At 45.0% G+C, this 26,914-nt stretch overlaps 1 protein-coding gene across 1 annotated transcript in view; it reads right to left on the minus strand.

The window, feature by feature from the left end:
* The window catches only part of LOC126188788 (uncharacterized), a 101,045-nt gene extending 77,334 nt beyond the window's left edge, over nucleotides 1–23,711 (minus strand). Inside the window, exon 1 of the mRNA XM_049930401.1 lies at nucleotides 23,589–23,711. Within this exon, the coding sequence (XP_049786358.1) occupies nucleotides 23,589–23,700 (112 nt within the window). The 5' untranslated portion in view covers nucleotides 23,701–23,711. The remainder of the gene's footprint in view (nucleotides 1–23,588) is intronic.
* Nucleotides 23,712–26,914: the final 3,203 nt, after the last annotated feature.

Consider the following 26,914-nt stretch of genomic DNA (forward strand, 5'->3'; position numbering starts at 1 on the left):
TGTCTCTGACAGAATTACAATGACATCGGCGAACCGCAAAGTTTTTATTTCTTCTCCGTGGATTTTAATACCTACTTCGAACTTTTCTTTTGTTTCCTTTACTGCTTGCTCAATATACAGATTGAATAGCATCGGGGAGAGGCTACAACCCTGTCTCACTCCCTTCCCAACCGCTGCTTCCCTTTCATGTCCCTCGACTCTTATAACTGCCATCTGGTCTCTGTACAAATTGTAAAACCCCTGTCACCTTCAGAATTTGAAAGAGAGTAAAGATACCGAAACAATATTGACATAAGATGCATAATACACTGAAGGAAAAGAATCGCAACACCAGAGAGTACAAGAGTGCGGCTAGCAGCGCCGTTATGAGGATGCAGATCAGGTTTGCTTTAAATACACGCTGCATCGGTCGGGAGCGTTAGTAGCCTTTGAGATTGGACGCGGCGAGTTGTTAGTCAACAAGACTTTTAAGGCGACAAAGGCGCCATTATTAACACCTCACTGAGTTTGAACGAGGTCGTTAGGCTTCGAGAAGCTGGACGTTCCTTCTACTGTACTGCAGAAAGAGATAGCAGGAATGTATCTTCTGTACAAGACTGCTGGCAGCAGTGGTCACGGGAGTGTATGGTCGCAAGAAGACCGGACTGCGAACGGCCACGTAGCGCTACCGAGAGGGAAGACCCTCGTGTTCAGCGTATGGCTCTGGCATCTGCAGCGAGGGATTAGCCGAGCGGTATAGGGCGCTGCAGTCATGGACTGTGCGGCTGTTCCCGGCGGAGGTTCGAGTCCTCCCTCGGGCTTGGTTGTGTGTGATTGTGCTTAGGATGGTTTAGGTTAAGTAATGTGTAGGCTTAGGGACTGATGACCTCAGCAGTTAAGTCTACATCTACATCTACATCTACATTTATACTCCGCAAGCCACCCAACGGTGTGTGGCGGAGGGCACTTTACGTGCCACTGTCAATACCTCCCTTTCCTGTTCCAGTCGCGTACGGTTCGCGGGAAGAGCGAGTGTCTGAAAGCCTCCGTGCGCGCTCTAATCTCTCTAATTTTACATTCGTGATCTCCTCGGGAGATATAAGTAGGGGGAAGCAATATATTCGATACCTTATCCAGAAACGCACCCTCTCGAAACCTGGCGAGCAAACTACACCGCGATGCAGAGCGCCTCTCTTGCAGAGTCTGCCACTTGCGTTTGTTAAACATCTCCGTAACGCTATCACGGTTACCAAATAACCCTGTGACGAAACGCGCCGCTCTTCTTTGGATCTTCTCTATCTTCTCCGTCAACCCGATCTGGTACGGATCCCACACTGATGAGCAATACTCAAGTATAGGTCGAACGAGTGTTTTGTAAGCCACCTCCTTTGTTGATGGACTACATTTTCTAAGGACTCTCCCAATGAATCTCAACCTGGTACCCGCCTTACCAACAATTAATTTTATATGATCATTCCACTTCAAATCGTTCCGCACGCATACTCTCAGATATTTTACAGAAGTAACTGCTACCAGTGTTTGTTCCGCTATCATATAATCATACAATAAAGGATCCTTCTTTCTATGTATTCGCAATACATTGCATTTGTCTATGTTAAGGGTCAGTTGCCACTCCCTGCACCAAGTGCCTATCCGCTGCAGATCTTCCTGCATTTCGCTACAATTTTCTAATGCTGCAACTTCTCTGTATACTACAGCATCATCCGCGAAAAGCCGCATGGAACTTCCGACACTATCTACTAGGTCATTTATATATATTGTGAAAAGCAATGGTCCCATAACACTCCCCTGTGGCGCGCCAGAGGTTACTTTAACGTCTGTAGACGTCTCTCCATTGATAACGACATGCTGTGTTCTGTTTGCTAAAAACTCTTCAATCCAGCCACACAGCTGGTCTGATATTCCGTAGGCTCTTACTTTGTTTATCAGGTGACAGTGCGGAACTGTATCGAACGCCTTCCGGAAGTCAAGAAAAATAGCATCTACCTGGGAGCCTGTATCTAATATTTTCTGGGTCTCATGAACAAATAGAGCGAGTTGGGTCTCACACGATCGGTGTTTCCGGAATCCATGTTGATTCCTACATCGTAGATTCTGGGTTTCCAAAAACGACATGATACTCGAGCAAAAAACATGTTCTAAAATTCTATAAGTCCTTTAAGATTTCACACACATTTGAACATTTTTGAAAATCTGCAGCAGCAATTTGAGCAGCAGTTGGCAACACAGTGACACGACGAAATGTTACAAATCGAGTACTTCAAAGACTGCTCCGAGCCAGCCGCCATGCAGCGTGCATTTCACTGACCCAAACCACCACCATTTGCTTTTACAGTGGTGTCAAGCGAGATCTCATTGGTTGGCACGGTGGAGGTTTGTTGTGTTTTCTCATGAAAGATGGTCCTGCCTCGGTGCCAGTGATGGCCGTGTGTTGGCTGGGAGCAGGCCATTCGAGGGCTTGCAACCAACCTGTCTGCGAGCTAGACACACTCGACCTACATCTGGAGTTACGGTCTGGGATGCGATTTCGTATGACAGCAGAAGCACTCTCGTGGTTAGGCCACGCACCCTGACTACAAACTTGGACGTCAGTCTGGTGATTCGATCTGTTGTGCTGCCTTTCGTGAACACCATTCCACGGGGTATTTTGCAACAGGACAACGATCATTCACATACTGCTGTTGTTCCTCTGCATGCTTTAAAGAGTGTCGACATGTTGCCTTGGGCTGCAGGATCACCACATCTGTTCAAAATGGTGCAAATGGCTCTGAGCACTATGGGACTTAACATCTGAGGTCATCAGTCCCCTAGAACTTAGAACTACACTCCTGGAAATGGAAAAAAGAACACATTGACACCGGTGTGTCAGACCCACCATACTTGCTCCGGACACTGCGAGAGGGCTGTACAAGCAATGATCACACGCACGGCACAGCGGACACACCAGGAACCGCGCTAGCTGCGCAGCATTTCTGCACCGCCGCCGTCAGTGTCAGCCAGTTTGCCGTGGCATACGGAGCTCCATCGCAGTCTTTAACACTGGTAGCATGCCGCGACAGCGTGGACGTGAACCGTATGTGCAGTTGACGGACTTTGAGCGAGGGCGTATAGTGGGCATGCGGGAGGCCGGGTGGACGTACCGCCGAATTGCTCAACACGTGGGGCGTGAGGTCTCCACAGTACATCGATGTTGTCGCCAGTGGTCGGCGGAAGGTGCACGTGCCCGTCGACCTGGGACCGGACCGCAGCGACGCACGGATGCACGCCAAGACCGTAGGATCCTACGCAGTGCCGTAGGGGACCGCACCGCCACTTCCCAGCAAATTAGGGACACTGTTGCTCCTGGGGTATCGGCGAGGACCATTCGCAACCGTCTCCATGAAGCTGGGCTACGGTCCCGCACACCGTTAGGCCGTCTTCCGCTCACGCCCCAACATCGTGCAGCCCGCCTCCAGTGGTGTCGCGACAGGCGTGAATGGAGGGACGAATGGAGACGTGTCGTCTTCAGCGATGAGAGTCGCTTCTGCCTTGGTGCCAATGATGGTCGTATGCGTGTTTGGCGCCGTGCAGGTGAGCGCCACAATCAGGACTGCATACGACCGAGGCACACAGGGCCAATACCCGGCATCATGGTGTGGGGAGCGATCTCCTACACTGGCCGTACACCACTGGTGATCGTCGAGGGGACACTGAATAGTGCACGGTACATCCAAACCGTCATCGAACCCATCGTTCTACCATTCCTAGACCGGCAAGGGAACTTGCTGTTCCAACAGGAAAATGCACGTCCGCATGTATCCCGTGCCACCCGACGTGCTCTAGAAGGTGTAAGTCAACTACCCTGGCCAGCAAGATCTCCGGATCTGTCCCCCATTGAGCATGTTTGGGACTGGATGAAGCGTCGTCTCACGCGGTCTGCACGTCCAGCACGAACGCTGGTCCAACTGAGGCCCCAGGTGGAAATGGCATGGCAAGCCGTTCCACAGGACTACATCCAGCATCTCTACGATCGTCTCCATGGAAGAATAGCAGCCTGCATTGCTGCGAAAGGTGGATATACACTGTACTAGTGCCGACATTGTGCATGCTCTGTTGCCTGTGTCTATGTGCCTGTGGTTCTGTCAGTGTGATCATGTGATGTATCTGACCCCAGGAATGTGTCAATAAAGTTTCCCCTTCCTGGGACAATGAATTCACGGTGTTCTTATTTCAATTTCCAGGAGTGTACTTAAACCTAACTAAACTAAGGACATCACACACGTCCATGCCCGAGGCAGGATTCGAGCCTGCGACCGTAGCGGTCGCGCGGTTCCGGACTGAAGCGCCTAGAACCGTTCGGCCACACCGGCCGGCCACCACATCTGTCTCCAATCGAATACATATGGGGCACCATCGCCTGAAAACTTTAGCGTCATACACAAACAGCACTGACCGTCCCTGTGTATTGACGGATCACCTGCAACAGGCATGGAACTCCATCCTACAAACTGATATCCGGCACTTGTACAACGTAATGCATGCACGTTTGCATGCTTGTATTCAACATAATGGCGGTTACACCCGTTAGAAGTACCAGCATTTCACGTTTGCAATGGCTTTTCTGGCGCTTACACAAACCTGTGATCTTGGAATGTTAATCATTTATGAATATTACCTATACAAATGTATTCCCGAAATGTCAATGCTCTACATTAAACATTTTGTATCGTCGCGGTTTTCTTCCGTCAGTGCATATTAGGAAAAGTTTCTTATAGAGAAAACTCTCGATTACAGAGAAAAGACAGTGGACAGTCTTCGTGGCATGGTTATGGGGACATCAAAACACGACAGCTTCCTTCCGCCATTTCGTCACGCCTCCAGGTCACGGTGCTGCGCTGACTGCATACGAGGGGCTGGGACGCACTCACCGGTTTGCTGCCACGACTTACTTGTGGATCGTGACGTCACTGACTGAAACCATTTCTGCACCATCTATGGGACACCTGTTTGCTCTTTTAAGGGCGTATCTCCACTGAGCTTATATTGTTCGTCACAATAAAAGTAAACACGCTACACTTTTTACAGTGATTCGCAGAGCAAGTGTAGCTATAGTTTGTGTTTGAAATCACGGTTATTCACATTATATTTATTGCCGTCGGAGTCTGCTGTAAATAATCCGCTGCAGTAATACAACGAACAGTGATGTTCATAATTATAGTACCAGAAGAAAAAAAGACGTTCATTGCTGTACATTGAGGTTGTCTTTAGCACAAAAAGGGTTGTCCGCAGCTCGTGGTCGTGCGGTAGCGTTCTCACTTCCCACGCCCGGGTTCCCGGGTTCGATTCCCGGCGGGGTCAGGGATTTTCTCTGCCTCGTGATGACTGGGTCTTGTGTGATGTCCTTAGGTTAATTAGGTTTAAGTAGTTCTAAGTTCTAGGGGACTGATGACCATAGATGTTAAGTCCCATAGTGCTCAGAGCCATTTGAGCCAGCCAAAAAGGGTTGGACAATGCTACCACTAAAATTTTTGGTCACCTATCCAGTGATATAAAATGTCCGACAGACAGCGAAGTTTATTTTCAACAAATTGAAAAAGTTCTGTTCTGTAGAACAACTTAAATTTTTATAATGTAGAAAAGATAGTGGGTAGGGACTACTATGTCACATCAGTAACTTTTTTTTTTAAGAAAAGAAAACCTACAAACGGTCAGCATGTAGCTCTATATATGCGTGTAAATGTGTAATGTGAAAATGAAATGACTCGTTTCGTATCGTTACGCTTAATAGTACAAATGACCCATGGAACATTAGTGGAATAAATTGCTGCGGAATAAATACTTCATCGATTTCCAATGCGTCGTTACAGAAAAATATCTTGTAAGATGACACAAAGTGAAAGAGATAGACATCTACAGCGAAAGCAAGCAGAATTGATTTCTTCACTAGAGACTTATCCGCAACAAAATTTCCCCTTTATTACATCAAGTACAGACATATTTATTCTTGCCAAGGAATTAGGAACATGCTATTAGAAGTACGATTCAGACTGCAGCACCGATCGCACTGCCTCTCGGCTTCTTGCGCCATATCACGTTTCTTACCAAACCAGGCGCGCTCACTTTCTTCCCAGGTTACTCCGAGACCGTTGGCCACACTACTTTACGCGGCCAGTTTGCCTGCCCGCAATGGTTGTGCGCGGTCGGACGTCGCGACAGTGGAACTCAGCACTTCCGTCTGCTGCGGAAAAAAAAAAAAAACGAGAAAGCAGCGAAAGGCAAGTGACGAGGAAGGTGAGCCCAAGGGGAATGTTGGTGCAGCCATCGTGTACGGTAGATTAGCTCCCATCGACGACAAAGCAAAACGGAAGCGAGTTTCCGCGCGCTATACCAGATAGGAATATCTGAGAATTGTGGAGGTGGTTCGATGAACCCTCTGCCAAGCACTTAAATGTGATTTGCAGAGTATCCATGTAGATGTAGATAGTCACGTATAAAAATAAATTTGGGTTTGATGAAACAAAAGTCTTGTAGGGCGATTCAGCATATGGCCACATTTTGAGGCCTTAGAGATCACAACGGGCAGCAGTTATGTTTGCCGCGAAAGGAGCTTTACTAACCTCACCGGTACATGTGAACGGTCTCGCAGCTAGTAGAGTACAGTACGATATACTGCGCGGCGAATGTTCTCCAGGAACAAAATTAATTGATCAGCAGGTCGCTAACGATGCTGCTGTCAGCCGAGAACTGGCGTCGTCGGCCGACCTTAAGGAAATGCAGAAAAGCCTTGCGTAAAAGTCTCATCGGTGGTATTAATGACAGCTTTCTTTAAGCCTGGATAGATGCTGAGTAATGACAACAGCAAAAGTGCCCGACACTATCCTATTAAGAGACTGCTGGTGAGCATTTTGAGCACGTCACATATTTTAAGTACACTACTGGCCATTAAAACTGCTGCACCACGAAGATGACGTGCTACAGACGCGAAATTTAACCGACAGGACACAGATGCTGTGATACGGAAATGATTAGCTTTTCAGAGCATTCACACAAGGTTGGCGCCGGTGGCGACACCTACAAAGTGCTGACATGAGGAAAGTTTCCAACCGATTTCTCATACACAAACAGCAGTTGACCGGCGTTGCTTGGTGAAACGTTGTTGTGATGCCTCGTGTAAGGAGGAGAAAAGCGTACCATCACGTCTCCGACTTTGATAAAGGTCGGATTGTAGCCTATCGCGATTGCGGTTTATCGTATCGCGACATTGCTGATCGCGTTGGTCGAGATCCAATGACTGTTAGCAGAATATGGAATCGGTGGGTTCAAGAGGGTAATACGGAACGCCTCGTTCAAAAAATGGTTCAAATGGGTCTGAGCACTATGGGACTTATCTTATGAGGTCATCAGTCTGCACGAACAGTTCGACGACGTTTGCAGTAGCATGGACTATCAGCTCGGAGACCATGATTGCGGTTACCCTTGACGCTGCATTACAGACAGGAGCGCCTGCGATGGTGTACTCAACGACGAACCCGGGCACACGAATGACAAAACGTCATTTTTTCGAATGAATCCAGGTTCTGTTTACAGCATCATGATGGTCGCATCTGTGTTTGGCGACATCGCTGTGAACGCACATTGGAAGCGTGTATTCGTCATCGCCATACTGGCGTATCACCCGGCGTGATGGTATGGGGTGCCATTGGTTACACGTCTCGGTCACCTCTTGTTCACATTGACTGCACTTTGAACAGTGGACGTTACATTTCAGATGTGTTACGACCCGTGGCTCTACCCTTCATTCGATCCCTGCGAAACCCTACATTTCAGCGGGATAATGCACGACCGCATGTTGATGGTCCTGTACGGGCCTTTCTGGATACAGAAAATGTTCGACTGCTGCCCTGGCTAGCACATTCTCCAAATCTCTCACCAATTGAAAACGTCTGGTCAACGGTGGCCGAGCAACTGGCTCTCTCAATACGCCAGTCACTACTCTTGATGAACTGTGGTATCGTGTAGAAGCTGCATGGGCAGCTGTACCTGTACACGCCATCCAAGCTCTGTTTGACTCAATGCCCAGGCGTATGAAGTGCGTTATTAACGCCATAGGTGGTTGTTCTGGGTACTGATTTCTCAGGATCTATGCACCCAAATTGCGTGAAAATGTAATCACATGTCAGTTCTAGTATATTTGTCCAATGAAGACCCGGTAATCATCTGCATTTCTTCTTGGTGTAGCAATTTTAATGGCCAGTAGTTTATATAGGGATAATACCAACTAGCGAAACAAAGTTGGATGACGAAGTAAATTGAGTATTTGGTAACGCGAACAGAAGAACTAGTTTTTTTTTGGAAGGGTTATGTGAAAGAGAAGACGTTCTGCAACAGGAACTACGTTCATAACAGTCGTACGACCAGTTTCAGAGTATGGTTGCAACGCTTGTAGTCCTGCCAAGTGCATTTTAACTTGGACGTGAAGTCACGCATATGCCCGGCGACCATCATACTAAGAATACCGAGTACCTCTCTATCGCTGTCTTTTGGGAGCTAATAACAAAGAGTTCACTTGTTGCTCAAACTTTTTTCTGCTCGTTTCCAGTCCATTTTCAGAATATCACAGTAAATGACTTAAAACAATTCACGTCAAATGTTTTCAGTCTTAATATTAGTGCTGAACTGATAAGATTGAAATTATTTGACACGATACTTTGCGACAAGTTCTCTTATCTGCTGTTCTGATGACGGACTGTACCCGAAAATCACAAAAAAAAGTATCAACTACTAGACTGTTTACTATCGGCCAAAAAGCGGTGATAAAGATGTACTATACTTACGAAGCAAACCTGACGACAGGCATCGAACGAATTTGGAAACACTCTGCTAGGATCGTAACGGGTCGGCATGGCCCGTATCAAATTTTAACAGATGTGGTCGGGGAACGTGTGTGGGAATCGGTGGAAGGAAGGTGGCGTAAATTTGACAGAGTTCTGTATTACACCATCGAATTTCTTTGGTATAAATATTTGACATACGACCTTTGACACCACACAAAGTGGCGCACAGCGATGATCGAGTCCCGTTCTTCGGACGTGACGAAATCAAAAACCTGGCGCCTGTGCTGCGCGCTTGCAAACCACTCGCAGGTCACTCGCCCTCGTGTAGGTCAGACTTCGAGCCGTTTGTGTGATCCGCTCAACAGGTTGTCCCACCATTATAGGTGCAAGTGAAATGGGTACGGCACAATGAAACCAGCGGGTGGGTAGTCGTAATGTTCTGGCTGATCAATCTATCTGCAGTTTCGATCCTCGAGGACTCTGCTATAAGTTTTTCATGCATTCCATTGTAATACGTCGTAACGGGGTGACCATTTCTTGCACAATCTGTTTATCGGGTCTGTTTACTTGTTTAATTGCTCTCTACTCGCACCCCTTTCGTTTGCACGTACAGTATAATGACGTAACGATTATCATTGTTCTGCAAGGATTGGATTGACTAAGGAACACAACAAGGACGCGCAATTGCTCACACACAGAATAATTGGAAGTAAAATTCAGCATCTTTCAACTAAAAATTGAATCGTTAGAGCTGGCTTGTGACTCACACCAAACAGAATCACGAAAGTTAGTTGGACACATGATGCATTAAGTGGATCGTGACGGATTGAGGAACAAATTCTGTTCCATCTGAATCTAACCAAAACGGTAGCAGAAATATTACTCTCGAGAATCCTGCCTTGCTTCCAACGACAGATGTTACTCGTTATAGAGAATCCTACTTTAAAACTGAACTAACTCCCATGCAATAACACCGTTCAAGTGTGTACAGAAGCAGCACATAATATTTAAGTGACCCCAGAACAGCGACTGCCTAACTCTGTATAAATTCCAACTTGTCTCGCCTCTGCGCACAGATATGGAAATTGAAGGAGGCGACATGACCTATCACCAAGAAGAATTTACCAGAAGAATTTAGCATTGGTTGCAGGCATCTCCTACAGTCAGAAGGCAGGAACGACAATGCCTGGTTCCTTCACCTCAAAATTTTCCTCTCGGTTCAACAACCAGAATTCGAACAGGGCATCTCCTGCGAGTGGGTGCTGAGGAAGCGAACACGTCGCCGCATGTTTAAAAGCGTGTACGCACTAGGCTAACGACAGCCAGTAGATTGGGCGGAACGTCGATCACCAACGTGTTGGCGTTCGGCCTCTCATCCTCACCAACCCCAGGGGGCTCGTGGTTCTTTCGTGACTTCGTGCGTGGCGCACACAGGGCCCCAAGCTATTGCAGACCATTCTTCCTTCCCTGGCTGCATTTCCTTCACTCTGCCCTCTCTCCCTATCCTCGCTCCTTCCCCGTTGCCCCCTCCTTCCCCTCTCTGTGTTCTGATTTATATCAACCTGGCTATCCACCTGGTTCCCTGTCTCACTTGCAATTTCATTCCTTCTGTCCGTTCTTTCATCCTTTGTGCCGTTTAGGTCCCCACTTGAGGTTTATACATCTACATCTACGTGGATACTCTGCAAATCACATTCAAGTACCTGCCAGAGCGTTCATCGAACCACCTTCACAATTCTCTGTTATTCCAGTCAGTCAATCAGGCGGAAAGAATGATCACCTATATCTTTCCGTACGAGCTCTGATTTCCCTTATTTTATCGTGGTGATCGTTTCTCCCTATGTAGGTCGGTGTCAACAAAATATTTTCGCATTTGGAGGAGAAAGGTGGTGATCGGAATTTCGTGAGAAGATTCCGTCGCAACGAAAAACGCATTTCTTTTAATGATTTCCAGCCCAAACCCTGTATCATTTCTGTGACACTCTGTCCAATATTTCGCGATAATATAAACCGTGCTGCCTTTCTTTGAACTTTTTCAATGTACTCCGTCAGTCCTATCTGGTAAAGATCCCACACCGTGCAGCAGTATTCTAAAACAGGACGGACAAGCGTAGTGTAGGCAGTCTCCTTAGTAGGTCTGTTGCATTTTCTAAGTGTCCTGCCTATAAAACGCAGTCTTTGTTTAGCCTTCCCCACAACATTTTTTGTGTGTTCCTTCCTTATTTTAAGTTGTCCGTAATTGTAATACCTAGGTATTTAAATGAATTTACGGCTTTTAGATTAGACTGATTTATCGTGTAACCGAAGTTTAATGAGTTCCTTTTAGCACTCGTGTGGATGACCTCACACTTTTCGTTATTTAGGGTCAACTTCCACTTTTCGCGCCATTCAGATATCTTTTCTATCTCGTTTTGCAATTTGTTTTGATCTTCAGATGACATTATTAGTCGATAAACGACAGCGTCATCTGCAAACAACCGAAGACGGCTGCTCATATTGTCTCCAAAATCGTTTATATAGATAAGGAACAGCAAAGGGCCTATAACACTACCTTGGGGAACGCCAGAAATCGCTTCTGTTTTACTCAATGACTTTCCGTCAGTTACTACGAACTGAGACCTCTCTGACAGGAAATCACAAATCCAGTCACATAACTGAGACGATATTCCATAAGCATGCAATTTCACTACGAGCCGCTTGTGTGGTACAGTGTCAAAAGCCTTCAGAAAATCCAGAAATACAGAATCGATTTGAAATCCCTTGTCAACAGCATTCAACACTTAGTGTGAATAAAGAGCTAGTTGTGTTTCACAGGAACGATGTTTTCTGAACCCACGTTGACTGTGTGTCAATAGACCATTTTCTTCGAGGTAATTCATAATGTTCGAACACAATATACGTTCCAAAATCCTGCTGCACATCGACGTTAACGATATGGGCCTGTAATTTAGTGGATTACTCCTACTACCTTTCTTGAATATTGGTGTGACCTGTGCAACTTTCCATTCTCTGGGTACGGATCTTTCGTCGAGCGAACGGTTGTATATGATTGTTAAGTATGGAGCTAATGCATCAGCTAAAGGAACCTAATTGGTATACAGTCTGGACCAGAAGACTTGCTTTTATTAAGTGATTTAAGTTGCTTATTTACTCCGAGGATATTCTCCGTTACTCATGTTGGCAGGTGTTCTTGATTCGAATTCTGGAATATTTACTTCGTCTTCTTTTGTGAAGGTACGAGGGCTGTCCAGAAAGTAAGTTACGATTGATCGCGAAATGAAAATCACAGTGAAAATCAGAAATGTTTCGTTTGTAACAGTTAGCTACACCTTTCAGCTACTTCTCTACGTAGTCGCCGTTCTGACTCAGACATTCGTCGTAGCGTTGTACCTACTTTCCAATACCCTCATCATAGAAGGCAGCCGCCAGTGCTTTCCGCCAATTCTCTACGCTGGCCTAAAGCTCGTTGTCTGTGCCAAAATGTTGTCTTCATAGCCAGCGGTTCGTTTGTGCAGAGATGAAACTCAGTGGGGGAAAATTACGGGATGTATTGTGGGTAACCAAACATTTCCAATTGAAACGACGCAGGAACATCATCATTGCCCCTGCAGAATGAGGCTGAGAATTGTCTCGAAGAAGAAACCGCAGGACAGTTATGTAATGTTGGTTGCACAGCTTCAGGGGAAAATTCTCACCAGGCCCTCGTACTTGGCGGGAGATACTATTTTCTATAACATCTTTAGGCGCTCACTAAGAGCTCAGGAATGAAAAGAGCGACATAATTCTACCCAGAGTCATACTAAAGACACTGCCCAACACAAATTTGCAAAGCTTTATCGGATTTTCATAGTCGTTTCCATTTCGCGACCGATCGTAACTTACGTTCTGGACAGCCCTCGTATTTCGGAAGGCTGTGTTAAGTAACTCTGCTTTGGCAGCACTTTTTTCGATTGTATCTCCATTGCTATCGCGCAGAGAAGGCAGTGATCTTTTCTTGCCGCTAACATACTTCACATACGATCAGAATCTCTTTGGCTTTTCTGTCAGGTTTCGAGACAAACTTTCGTTGTGGAAACTGTAATAGGCATCTCGCATTAAAGTTCGCTCTAAGTTTCGAGCTTCTGTAAAAGATCGCCAATCTTGAGGATTTTGCGTCTGTTTAAATTTGGCATATTTGTTTCGTTGTTTCTGCAACAGTGTTCTAACCCGATCTGTGTACTAATGAGGATCAGCTCCGTCGTTTGTTAATTTATTTGGTATAAATCTATCAATTGCTGCCGATACTATTTCTTTGAATTTAAGCCACATCTGGCCTACACTTATATTATTAATTTGGAATGACTGGAGATTGTCTCTTAGGAAGGCGTCAAGTGAATTTTTATCTGCTTTTTTGAATAGCACTTCCACTTCTAAATTTTCTGTTTTTAATGTGAGTCATTTGGGAAAGAACTCCCTCTCTTGCATCTACGGTGTGGATTCCTCTCTCCACTCCCCCCTTCCCTCTCAATTCTTAACGTTGTTCGACGAGCGTGTTTCACTAAAGTGTCAGTCGTTTTCCGAGTACACCTTAAGAGCGCGACAACCAGTGCACAACACTACAGAGACTGAGACTGTACACGATTTTTGAAATAAGAAATAGATAGCTAAAGTATAATTAAGAAAAACTTGATCGCTGTTAATACATTACAATATCTTAGCTTCATCTACTGTAATATGGTAATAAGATGTCTAATGCGCAGGTAGGACCTACTTCCAAGTGCGTTACAATACCGGCCCAGAACTAGCGGGAGCGTGGGAGGGGGGGGGGGGAGTAGGAGGGGGACGGAAAACTGGGGTATCTGTCCTGGTCGGCAATTACAGGGGGCGCCGAAATCATATTCTTGAAGAAAAAAAAAAAACATTGTTTCACAAAGCGCCAAGCATCCGGCGCACTTTAGTCTACAGATTTTTGATATGTTTTTGAAACGTGTCCCTGTTGGTTTTTGAACACATTCTAAGTAGATTTCTGAGCGAATCATATGCTGATTTTTGAATGCGTACGTAGTGTACGTGATGTGTCTGCCAGGGCAATCCCCGTCGCATCTACAAATAAAAAAATTTGCCGCAGACAAAAGGGGACGGGACTATACGAGCTGAGCCAAATAAACCCGAACAAGTGAATGTCAAACTTTGTATGTTTATGTGGCTCATTCGGTGTGCGAACGGTAAGTGTTGTTATAATTATTAGCGAAATCCATAGATTCAGAACACCAGCGTGAAACTAAACGATTAAAGAGAATAACAGCTAAGAAAAGTTACATATTATCTTCTCAGTGTATCGAAGGAAATGAAATTTTGACACAAAGTTTTTCCCAGATTGCTACATTATTAGCGGCCAGCTGTACCGTCTCGAGTTAGCAGCCGCTTAAGTTCTGTTCTCTGAATAGCGCGGGAAACGCGTTGTATGAACACGCAACAACGCCTAACTGGCATATAAACGGATGATAATAACTGAGCCGGTGATTCTGGCAGGGTGAGTGAAGCTAAGCAGAGAATAAGTCTTGACAATGGCGGGAACTGTTACAGAATTAATGATAAAAAGATTGTTTTTTAGAACGAGAAAGGAGAAGGAACGGGGACATCGCATAAATTATATGAGCGAATATGACGATTCCAAATTTGTGTAAAGATTTCATACTACTACCACTTTTGAATCTCATGACTGAGAAATTGGGTCATATGAATGAAATATGAAACTATTTCCTAAGAAAACTTTTTGCTTATGGTACACCGAATAGGCATTTGATATTAGTGATTCGTGAATTATATTCTGTTGTATTATTTATATAAATAAGGTAAATAAAAGTGATCATTTGTGCCAGAACACCATTTCTGCCAAAACAGACTCGCTTATTTGGCCTGTGTTATAATTGCTGCAATATTAGAAAGGCCTATTTCGTTTTATGTAGCAGACAGTGACAAAATAGACGTAATCAAATCGAGAAACAACACCAGTCTTGGGTACTAATCACATTAGTGAACGACATTTTGAATTTTCATGTAGCAAAACGTTTGACGAACTTTGATGAGGTGATAGATTCTTTCACAGAAACGAATGTACACCGAGTAAAGCTGTAGCAAGATTAGAAAGATTTAAATGAAACAACAGGTTTTCTGTTACCAGTCGCTGCTTATTTATCTCCACGACGAGTTTCAAAGGTGTAAACCACCAGCAGGTAGATTTACATTTGTTAGTATGACAAGTGTCTGTATGTTGTTACGATTTTTTTAGGGGAAACGCACGACGCCATATTTGTTTACAAAATATGACAGTATATATGTGATGTGTTACGGTACTGAAAGGAGCCTGTAACCACTGGAGACAGTACCACAAATTCCTCCAAAAAATCGGAACGCAGCACACACACACACACACACACACACACACACAAATGTCATACTAACAAATGTAAATCCACCTGATGATGGAGGTTTAAACCTTTGAAAGGCGTCGTGGAGATAAATAAACAGTGACTGGTAACAGTAAACTTGTTGTTTCATTTAATGTCAATAACAGAAACGGTAAAGCCTAACCAAAAATGTTCGCGTTTAAAGATTAGAGAGAAAAATATGCTGGAACCTAAGGACTGAAGAAATTGTATTGCCTTGCTTGCGTCTTGCCGTTGCTGGTTTCATGTTTCCTATGTTTAATTTTATGTCACACAAAAGAGAAAGTTGCTAGCTAATACGCTATAAGGAATAGAAATTTTCTGATTTTTAATCTCCAGGCCGCAGATAATCCAATCCAGTACTAGTTTTTTTAAGAGGGGTAGGATGTCAAACTGGCCGACTGGGAGCAGCAGAGGCACCACAGGACATTTGTATTTCCACTGTCCTGAATATAGATTTGGTGGCTTCCACCACAAAACATACACGACTGAATTCCACAGAACGAAACACAGTGACGTGCGGTAGAAGAATGCTGTGTGAAGATGAACGGTACAGCCCTATGGCACACATAAAACCAAATAAAATGTCTCACATTTCCTCGAACATATATGTTTTATCTTTCAGACTCTTCAGAAAGATGTGCGCTACAAATGAATATTTTTTGAAAAACATCATAGTCACCGTTGACTGTATGAAATATTTATTGATGTTGTTGTTGTTGTTGTTGTTGCTGTGGTCTCCTGTCCTGAGACTGGTTTGATGAAGCTCTCCATGCTACTCTATCCTGTGCAAACTTCTTCATCTCCCAATACCTACTACTTAGTGTATTGATCTCTTGGTCTCCCTCTACGATTTTTACCCTCCGCGCTGCCCTCCAATACTAAACTGGTGATCCCTTGATGCCTCAGAACATGTCCTACCAACCGATTCCTTCTTCTAGTCAACTTGTGCCACAAACTTCTCTTCTCCCCAATTCTATTCAACACCTCCTCGTTAGTTATGTGACCTACCCATCTAATCTTCAGCATTCTTCTGTAGCACCACATTTGGAAAGCTGGTATTCTTTTCTTGTTCAAACTATTTATCGTCCATGTTTCACTTCCATACATGGCTACACTCCATACAAATACTTTCAGAATCGACTTCCTCACACTTAAATCTATACTCGATGTTAACAAATTTCTCTTCTTCAGAAACGCTTTCCTTGCCATTGCCAGTCTACATTTTATATCCTCTCTACTTCGACCATCATCCGTTATTTTGCTCCCCAAATAGCAAAACTCCTTTACTACTTTAAGTGTCTCATTTTCTAATCTAATTTCCTCAGCGTCACCCGAGTTAACTCGTCTACATATCATTATCCTCGTTTTGCTTTTTTTGATGTTCATCTTATATCTTCCTTTCAAGACACTGTCCATTCTGTTCAAGTGCTCTTCCAAGACCTTTGCTGTCTCTGACAGAATTACAATGTCATCGGCGAACCTAAAAGTTTTTATTTCTTCTCCATGGATTTTAATACCTGCTCCGAATTTTTCTTTTGTTTCCTTTACTGCTTGCTCAATATACAGATTGAATAACATCGGGGAAAGGCTACAACCCTGTCTCACTCCCTTCCCAACCACTCTTTCCCTTTCATGTCCTTCGACTCTTACAACTGCCACCTGGTTTCTGTCCAAATTGTAAATAGCCTTTCGCTCCCTGTATTTTACCCCTGCCACCTTCAGAAATAAATAAATAATAATAAATATTTCATACAGTCAACGGCGACTATGATGTCTTTTAAGAAATATTGTATGACTGTGAATCCCAACCATGAGAAGTTAATCCACGAGAAGTTAATTTTTTTGAAAAATCGACATCTTTAAAATTTTTGACGTTCTATCTCAAACCTTCGAGAGGAGCGTCGCCACTGTTAACTTTTTGCCCCGGTAGATCCGGGGTTGACACTAGTGTACACGTTTTACGGCTGCTGCCAATCATAGCGTTTATCGTAAGAATAAACCTGATGTAAGCACATCAGGTTTATTCTTACGATAAACGAAGGATAGGAGTGGTGTCCGAAGTGCAACCAACCGCCAACGCGTTGAAGCGCCGGCTGTCCGAACCGCAACTGCGGCCAAGCGCTTCGTCCGCCGGCTCTGATTTGCCGCCCATGCTCGATGAGCAGGTCACGGCGTGGTTGGTGCCTTCCGCTTGGGCGGGCGAGGGCAGCGACTAACCGGCTTCCGAGGCTACACCCAAACAGCTTCCCCAAGCTTCTGCTGCACGTCTTTGTAGTCACACCCACATTCATTCAGTCTAGCAATCGCGCATGCTTCAGACAGGTGGTTACAGGTACATGGTGTGCTGAATATCAAACGTCGTAAAAAAGAGAATAAAACGCACTCAATTTCGTTTCCCAGCGTCGTCTTCCTATCTGGCACGTAAAAATGTGAGAGAACGCAGGCAGAGGAAAGACGCCCTGCCGACCTGATAAAACCACGAAATTACACTACTGACCATTAAAATTACTACACCAAGAAGAAAAGCAGATGATAAACGAGCATTCATTGGACAAATATATTATACTAGAATTGACATGTGATTACATTTTCACGCAATTTGGGTGCATAGATCCTGAGAAGTTAGTACCCAGAACAACCAGCCTTGAAACGCCTGGGCATTGAGTCAAACAGAGTTTGGATGGCGTGTACAGGTACAGCTGCCCATGCAGCTTCAACACGATACCACAGTTCATCAAGAGTAGTGACTGGCGTGACGAGCCAGTTGCTGGGCCACCATTGACCAGACGTTTCAGTTGATGAGAGATCTGGAGAATGTGCTGGCCAGGGCAGCAGTCGAACATTTTCTGTATCCAGAAGGGCCCGTACAGGACCTGCAACATGCGGTCGTGCGTTATCCTCCTGAAAAGTAGGGTTTCGCAGGGATCGAATGAAGGGTAGAACCACTGGTCCTAAGACATCTGAAATGTAACGTCCACGGGTCAAAGTGCCTTCAATGCGAACAAGAGGTGACCGAGACGTGTAACCAATGGCACCCCTTACCATCACGCCGGGTGATACGCCAGTATGGCGATGACGAATACACGCTTCCAATGTGCGTTCACAGCGATGTCGCCAAACACAGATGCGACCATCATGATGCTGTAAACAGAACCTGGATTCATCCGAAAAAAATTAGGTTTTGCCACTCGTGCACCCAGGTTCGTCGTTGAGTACACCATCGCAGGCGTTCCTGTCTGTGATGCAGCGTCAAGGGCAACCGCAGCCATTGTCTCGAGCAGATAGTCCATGCTGCTGCAAACGTCGTCGAACTGTTCGTGCAGATGGTTGTTGTCTTGCTCACGTCCCCATCTGTTAACTCAGGGGATCGAGACGTGGTTGCACCATCCGTTACAGCCATGCGGATAAGATGCCTGTCATCTCGACTGCTAGTGATACGAGGCCGTTGGGATCCAGCACGGCGTTCCGTATTACCCTCCTGAACCCGCCGATTCCATATTCTGCCAACAGTCAACGCGAGCAGCAATGTCGCGATACGATAAATCGCAATCGCGATAGGCTACAATCTGACCTTTATCAAAGTGAGAAACGTGATGGTACACATTTCTCCTCCTTACACGAGGCATCACAACGACATTTCACCAGGCAACGCCGGTCAACTGCTGTTTGTGTATGAGAAATCGGTTGGAAACTTTCCTCATGTCAGCACGTTGTTGGTGTCGCCACCGGCGCCAACCTTGTGTGAACGCTCTGAAAAGGTAATCATTTGCATAATACAGCATCTTCTTCCTGTCGGTTAAATTTCGCGTCTGTAGCACGTCATCTTCGTGGCGTAACAATTTTAATGGCCAGTAGTGTATATAAAAATTATATGAAAGGTAGATTGATTACTGCCTTTCGAAAGCACCACCAAGGATGAACTGAAGTGGTCTGGGAAAATCACGGAGCTCTTGGGCCAGGAGGTGTGGAAACTATCCTCCCTCAAACTAGGCCAGTGTCTTAATGATTGCGTCACTTAGCTCGGTATTGTCATATCACGACTTATGCTCAGGCCAAAGACTGGGATATACCAGATGGCTTGCGACATATAATTTTAATGTACTGATACAATGAGAAATTTCGGAGTAGTTAGAATTTTAATCAAGTAATTGCGTTTAATTGAAACTTCCTGGCAGATTAAAACTGTGTGCCCGACCGACACTCGAACCCGAGTTCGAGTCTCGGTCGGGCACACAGTTTTAATCTGCCACGAAGTTTCATATCAGCGCACACTCCGCTGCAGAGTGAAAATCTCATTCTGGATTGCGTTTAATTGTTATCTCTGATTTATATATGCTCCCAGAGCAAAGTGAGTTAGTAACGTTAGCATTGTTACGGCGTTAAGTCAAGAGGCGGTACGCCAGTCGGAAACAACAGAGAAGAGAGGGCTGTGAGAAGACGTCAGCCAATCGCACGCTGACCTACCCCTCTCCAGGACGACAACGCGACAGCAGCGGCCCCTATGTGAAGAGGACATAAGCGCCGCCACTGACTAGCGACGCCCCAGTTCAGTAGTAGCTTCAAGACTAGCGACTTTGACATAAGTGTCAACCCTCGTCACTTCGCTTCTACTGTCTATGTAGCACAGACTTGTGATTATTTAGACTGAAAACGATTGGTTATTTTGTACGTCGCCCTTTGCTTGCGACAAAAATGGTTCAAATGGCTCTGAGCACTATGAGACTTAATTTCTGAGGTCATAAGTCCCCTAGAACTTAGAACTACTTAAACCTAACTAACCTAAGGACATCACACACATCCATGCCCGAGGCAGGATTCGAACCTGCGACCGCAGCGGTCGCGCGGTTCCAGACTGTAGCGCCTAGAACCGCTCGGCCATCCCGGCCGGCTTGCTTGCGACACATCTGTGTAATTGTCAAAGTGAAGTATTGTCATTTACTTTTTGTAATAAAGCCCATTAACGATTTGTTTGATTTGATTGCCTAGTCAACCAAGTACGAAGGGAACCTGGACACTCCATATTTGACAAGGCTGGACGCAATATTTGACGACGGGCATGTAGACGTAATAATCACAGACACCAATCACCATCAACTAAAAGTTACAACGAACATTTCATTCAAGACAGCCTTCTTGTCCAGTTTTCACGTTGGTATGGATCAACTGATTTAACCGAGGAGCACTTCTTGAAGGAAGGAAGACTGGTTTTAACGTCCCTTCGATATCGAGGTGATTAGAGACGGAGGATAAGTTCGATTTGTGTCAAGGGTGGGAAAGGAAATCGGCAGAGCCCTTTCATAGGATCCATCCCGGCATTTGCCTGGAGAGATTTAGGGAAATCACGAAAAATCTAAATCAGGATGAGCAGACCCGGGTTTGAACCGTCGTCCCGCCGTATGAGAGTCCAGCGTGCTATCCACTGCGCCACCTCCCCCGGTGAGAACGTCTTACGAAATTCCCTGAGAGAGTTGGCGACGAAACACAGTGCTTCTTTCACGTTGCGAACGCTACCTTCCTTTTGGAGTGCCGGACATCAATGGTCCAGCTCCCTGGTGTGCGGTGTTTGGAAGAAGCGACTTGTAACTCGATACCGATTAGCGAAGACCGCACCGCGTAGTGAGGCGCCGTCGAAAAGGAGCCGGACAAGTTATAGCTAAACGTTCCCCAACCCCTTCACCCTCCGCTAGGTCATCCCAAGCTTCATCTCTTACTGGAGCCTAGGATCCCCAGTTGAATCTACAGGGTGGTCTGAAATTCCCTTTACAAACTTCTAGGACTTGTAATGGGGAGTGAGTACATACGAGGGCAGTTCAATAAGTAATGCAACACATTTTTTTTCTCGGCCAATTTTGGTTGAAAAAACCGGAAATTTCTTGTGGAATATTTTCAAACATTCCCGCTTCGTCTCGTATAGTTTCATTGACTTCCGACAGGTGGCGGCGCTGTACGGAGCTGTTAAAATGGCGTCTGTAACGGATGTGCGTTGCAAACAACGGGCAGTGATCGAGTTTCTTTTGGCGGAAAACCAGGGCATCTCAGATATTCATAGGCGCTTGCAGAATGTCTACGGTGATCTGGCAGTGGACAAAAGCACGGTGAGTCGTTGGGCAAAGCGTGTGTCATCATCGCCACAAGGTCAAGCAAGACTGTCTGATCTCCCGCGTGCGGGCCGGCCGTGCACAGCTGTGACTCCTGCAATGGCGAAGCGTGCGAACGTGGTCAAACGATCAACTCTGAAGTGTATTGTGCTACTCTTCAGAAATCGAAGAAACGACTTCAGCGTGTTCGTAGGCACAAAAATCTGAACGAACTTCTCCTTCTTCATGACAACGCAAGACCTCAGACAAGTCTTCGCACCCGAGAGGAGCTCACAAAACTTCAGTGGACTGTTCTTCGTCATGCACCCTACAGCCCCGATCTCGCACCGTCGGATTTCCATATGTTTGGCCCAATGAAGGATGCAATCCGTGGGAGGCACTACGCGGATGATGAAGAAGTTATTGATGCAGTACGACGTTGGCTCCGACATCGACCAGTGGAATGGTACCGTGCAGGCATACAGGCCCTCATTTCAAGGTGGCGTAAGGCTGTAGCATTGAATGGAGATTACGTTGAAAAATAGTGTTGTGTAGCTAAAAGATTGGGGAATAACCTGGTGTATTTCAATGCTGAATAAAACAACCCCTGTTTCAGAAAAAAAATGTGTTGCATTACTTATTGAACTGCCCTCGTAATATTTTGAATAGGAAGCCATGTTCAGAAACGTACTATTTCCGCGGTACAACCATTTGAAAACGTGTTGCTTATGCGATCGTTTTTACAGGTAACTGACTGGGCGTGATCCAGAAAATCACTTTTTTTACAGTTCCACTCATTAATGGACAATGAGACTGCTCTTGTACTTGCTGACGGGTTCTCATCAACGTGATGCGCTAACGCCTCTTCCACTTCGGGCGTGTGGGGCCTCCCTGGAGGGCCACAGTCACGCCTGCTGCTGGTGAAGATACCCTGTCTCGAAACCGCTGCGTGATTGTGATGAAAAGAGTGCGCGATGCAGTCTGAAGTAGTGGAGAACCATCTTGATAAAGGCGACGAGCAGCCTTTCCATTGCCGTGAGCTTCGCCATTCAGCAAAATCATGTCGGTGTTTTCTGCAAACTTGTACTCAACCATGTTGCTCCAACACTGACAGACTCGTGAATGAGGCTCAACCAGGTCAGTAAGGTAGGATAGGATGTCAAATGACATCAGCCGATCTGACATAAGCACCCATCACTATGACTATCCTGTTGCAAACCTACCTAGCAAACATATTTTCAAACGGCTGTAGCACGAAAATGGTACGTTTCCGGACATGTATTCCTATTCAAAATATTATGTACTCACTCCCCACTACAAGTCCTAGAAGTTTGTAACGGGAATGTCCGACCACCCTGTATATTAACATCTGGTTCACTATCACGTAAGCAGTTTTAGAGAACATCATTGTCACCACAGAAAGTAAAAGTATGTACTCGTAACATTTTGTTTTATGAATAAATATTTTTACAACCAATGGGGACCATGATTACCTTTAAAGAATCTCTGTTACTTCGGATTCAGTTTCGTAATCTGACCACGAGGCTAATTATGCTTCCTTTATGACTGTTCGTGATACCATTGTTTGGAAGTTTCTAAATCTCATTTATCTGTTGTCTGACATATTTATTTCATGTACATAATAATCTATATCTCTCGTTTGTTTGTTTTTAATGTTGCTGATCCGTACTGTGCTTGAGTTATTAACTCATGTATCTGGAATAAACACATCCGTCAGCAGGAGATGTATTCTGAGGCCTTTACTATGAGATTCACGATGCTCATTAATTTGTCTACAACTGCCACAGGGTAAGATGTCCATAAATATTAAAACTCGTACCGACTGTTTGAATGAAGAATCGACAACACTCCAGAGTAATTGAAGGACATCTTCTACACAGCAGGAGCTGCACTTGAAATATTTATTAGCCAAACCAGTCAGCGGCGTTATAGAGAAACAAACAACTGCGTGTACATCAGTTTCTACAACGTAGCAACTGTGTACAATAGCAGAGACGTAAGTCTACTTACAGTAGATATGATATTCAGGTTGATGTGCATCTAGAAAGCAAACAACCGTGTGTAGCCCAACTACAACCATGCCTACGTTGATACGATAGCATACGAAAATCCGTAGTACAAAAGTGCAGGAGGTGATGATGTCTTTCAATAAATATCTAGAAGTTGCAGAACTCCAAACATTCAAGATTTTTGCTCCAGAGCACCCTATATCGCAGGTTGCAAGCTGGCATACGTATCGCACATACCTGCAGCAGCGGCAGCAGTTAGCACGGAGGCGGCGACGGTGAAGACGGCGAGCGATGGCAGCAGCAGCTGTTGCGGGCGGGCTGCCCACCTGCTGGGTTTAGGGGTGACCATCTCGCACGGGCCAGCTGTTGCGAGTGCCTGAGACGGCAGCGACGGCGGCGGAGGCGGTCACCGTGCCGCGCACCACTTTCACTTACACCGAATTGCCCCCCTCCTGCCCCCCCCCCCCTCTTTCCCACACTGCGCAGCGCGATGTGCACCACTCTCGTCCTGGAGCCGGACCTTCTCCGGAACTTCGCGGATACTGAGTCAGTGGTTCCACACGGTGGGGCAGCATCCTGCTGCCGGGAGACTTCAGCGAATGGGCAGGACGGCAACTTCCGCGATTTATGATCGTTTCGTCGTACTAGCCGCTCTCTCCTACGTTACTTAAGCACACAGTGAGAAGATAGTTACATATTCAGTAGACCTCTTATACACAATTTCTGTCAAAGTGATGGAGAACGAGACAGTTGAAAGCTTTGTATTTTTGAACAGTTTGTGATGTTCTGATGTACGCTGGCTATCAACAGGGCACTAAACTGCACAGTCACTTGAATTAACTACCCATGTTACAAGTTAAATGTAGGCTTCTCAAGCAAATTAATATATTTTTCTACTACAGTACTTTTGACATCGGTTTAATTAATGGAGTGGAGCGTGTTGTCCTGAAGACATGATGTCACTAAGGATTTAAAATTTTGCTTTACAACCCATCAGACATTTTATATTATTGGGAATATCAGTAGAGAATTTTGTGCCTTCATAATGCACGCATTTCTGAACCACTCATAGCTACTCACAGCTTTAAATGTTTGATACTAAAATAGTGAAGCCATAGTCACAATAGATAAAATTCTTCTTAAAAAAGGGATTATATTACCGATTTCAACGAATTACGTCGTCATTTTCAAATGCAAAACATCGGTTGGAGAATATATTATGGGAATTGTGACCATACGTGTGACAACAATTACGAAAAATGAGACCAGGCAACCGAGGCAAAGATGGCACTACCAGCCACCATTGCCTCGGTTGCCTGGTCTCATTATTTTTCGTAATTGTTGTCACATGTATGGTCACAATTCCCATAATATATTCTCCAACCGATGTTTTAAATTTGAAAATGACGACGTAGTTCGTTGAAACCGGTAATGTAATCCCGTCCTTAAAGAAAAATTTCATGTACTGTGACTATGGCTTCACCATTGTGGTGTCAAACATTTCACTTATATTATAGTCACACTCTTTTACGACAATTATGTCGGAATATAGACCCACAGCTTTGATAGTGAGTAACCAATGTCTATAAAGAGATATGAGCATTTATCTTCGATACTGCGAAACACATCACTTATCCTGAAAGCCTTATGCTTTCCGTATTTTGGAAGGAGGTTGTACAGATCAAAGAAAGAAAGCATTTTAGAGACCGTGTTTACTAGACGTTATTCTCTTGTTTTCGCCATACTACAACCTCTGAAACTTTGTCGGTGGAGTTCTGGTCCACCCTGTATGTAGTGTGTAAAAGATACCTCTTTACAACGTACTACAGTAGTATAGAGGAAGTCGAAACTCTTGCGGTTTATCACGTCGGAAAACTACCTCAAACTGGCCTAGAAAAACCATATAAGCTACAGCGCAAGCGTTTCTCGTCAGATTTTCTATATTCTCTCACTCTCTTCGCACAGATTATTAGTTCTAGAGAAAAAAAAGACGAGGACCATTTTTGTAGAACATTTAATGAAGATTAATACTGTACTGGGATACGTTTTTGCTAGAGATCGTGGTGTTCAAGAAGAACGTGAGAAACTGACCTCCAAGCGCACCCCTAACTCCACACTCACCTCCGTCGGTTACTATTGTTAGTATGTTGTTGTTCATGGCACAGTGTATAAAAATTTGCAGCTACACCAATTGCTTCCCATAGTCGACTTTTTTTCGTCTGCATTGACAGGGCTATTACGCCACCAGCTTAGTTGCGCAATTGCAAAATTTACGGTTGACGTTTGTGTAAATTTTATCTTACAATTTTATGGATTATAGCAGCACAAAATTAAAAGTTAAGGTCTGAAGGTCGCTCTTTCCTTTCTTCTTGAATAACTCGAAAACCGCGGCCTCGAGCAAAAACGCATCCACAAAATTAAACTCCATTAAATGTCCTACACAGAAGGTCGTGTTCATTTCTTTTTCTCTAGGAGTAATAGTTCACTCGGGGAGAGTGAGAGAATATTGAAAATTTCGCCCAACGTGCACGCGCTGTAACTTGGATGGTTTTTGCAGGCCAGTATGAATTTCAGTTATCGGGTGGTTGCAATTAAACTGAGAGTTTTCGCTGCAGTGAAGGCTGTATTGTATACATCATAGGACGTTGAAATGTTGGAGGTATGTTTATTAATAGGTGCATTCACGGAGTACGCTAAAAAGAAAAGAACAGTTCCACTTTTCACCACAAGATGAAAATATGGCGCTCTAAGCAAACAGAATGTGGCGTGGGTGCATGAAAAGGGGAAGAATGATCACACACATGACTAACGATGGCTCTGGCTTGTTTATTAGGATATGGTCATAAGTTACATGTGTTCAGTATGGTCTACAAACTCAAAAACATGCTGTATCCGTAATACGGCATGGTCGACAGTTGGTTGTAGCACATCCGATGTAATCACAGAGATATGTCGTCGTTAGCTATCCTTCAGATCAGGAAGAGTCTGAAAACACCCCTAATAGACACAATTTTTCAGGTACCCTACAAGCAGAAGAGGCATGGCTTTAAGTCGGGGGATAAGGTGGGACACACATCTTGAAATTGCCTCGAGATGATGCCGTCGTTACCGAAGGTTTCTCGAAGCAAATCATTCACCTTGCACCCGACACATGTGGTATAGCCCCGTCTTGCACGTAAATAGTAGTCTGGACACAGCTGCGTTCTTGCAAAGCTGCAATCACGTGTTGCATGAGGAGGTCCTTATAAAGTGCAGATCTCTCACTGGACGCGTAAGAGGTCCACGAGGTGTCACCTCCTCAAAAGAAAAATAGACCGAGAACGAAGGAACTTTATAAGCCGCAGCACACAGTCACGTAAGCTTATTGCAGTGGATGTTCCTGCGACAGTGCTGTGCATTCGCGGCACCGTGCAGAGTAAAATGTGCCTCGTCCGTTCAAAGAATACTCAACAGCCACACGTGATCCATTTCCATTGGTGCCAAAAACGAAGGCCAAAGTCACGGCTTTGTAGCATATTTAGGAATTTCATTTGGTGCATCTTCTGGATTTTATAAGTACACCA

The sequence above is a fragment of the Schistocerca cancellata genome, chromosome 5 (genome assembly GCF_023864275.1).
Source record: "Schistocerca cancellata isolate TAMUIC-IGC-003103 chromosome 5, iqSchCanc2.1, whole genome shotgun sequence".
NCBI lineage: Eukaryota > Metazoa > Arthropoda > Insecta > Orthoptera > Acrididae > Schistocerca > Schistocerca cancellata.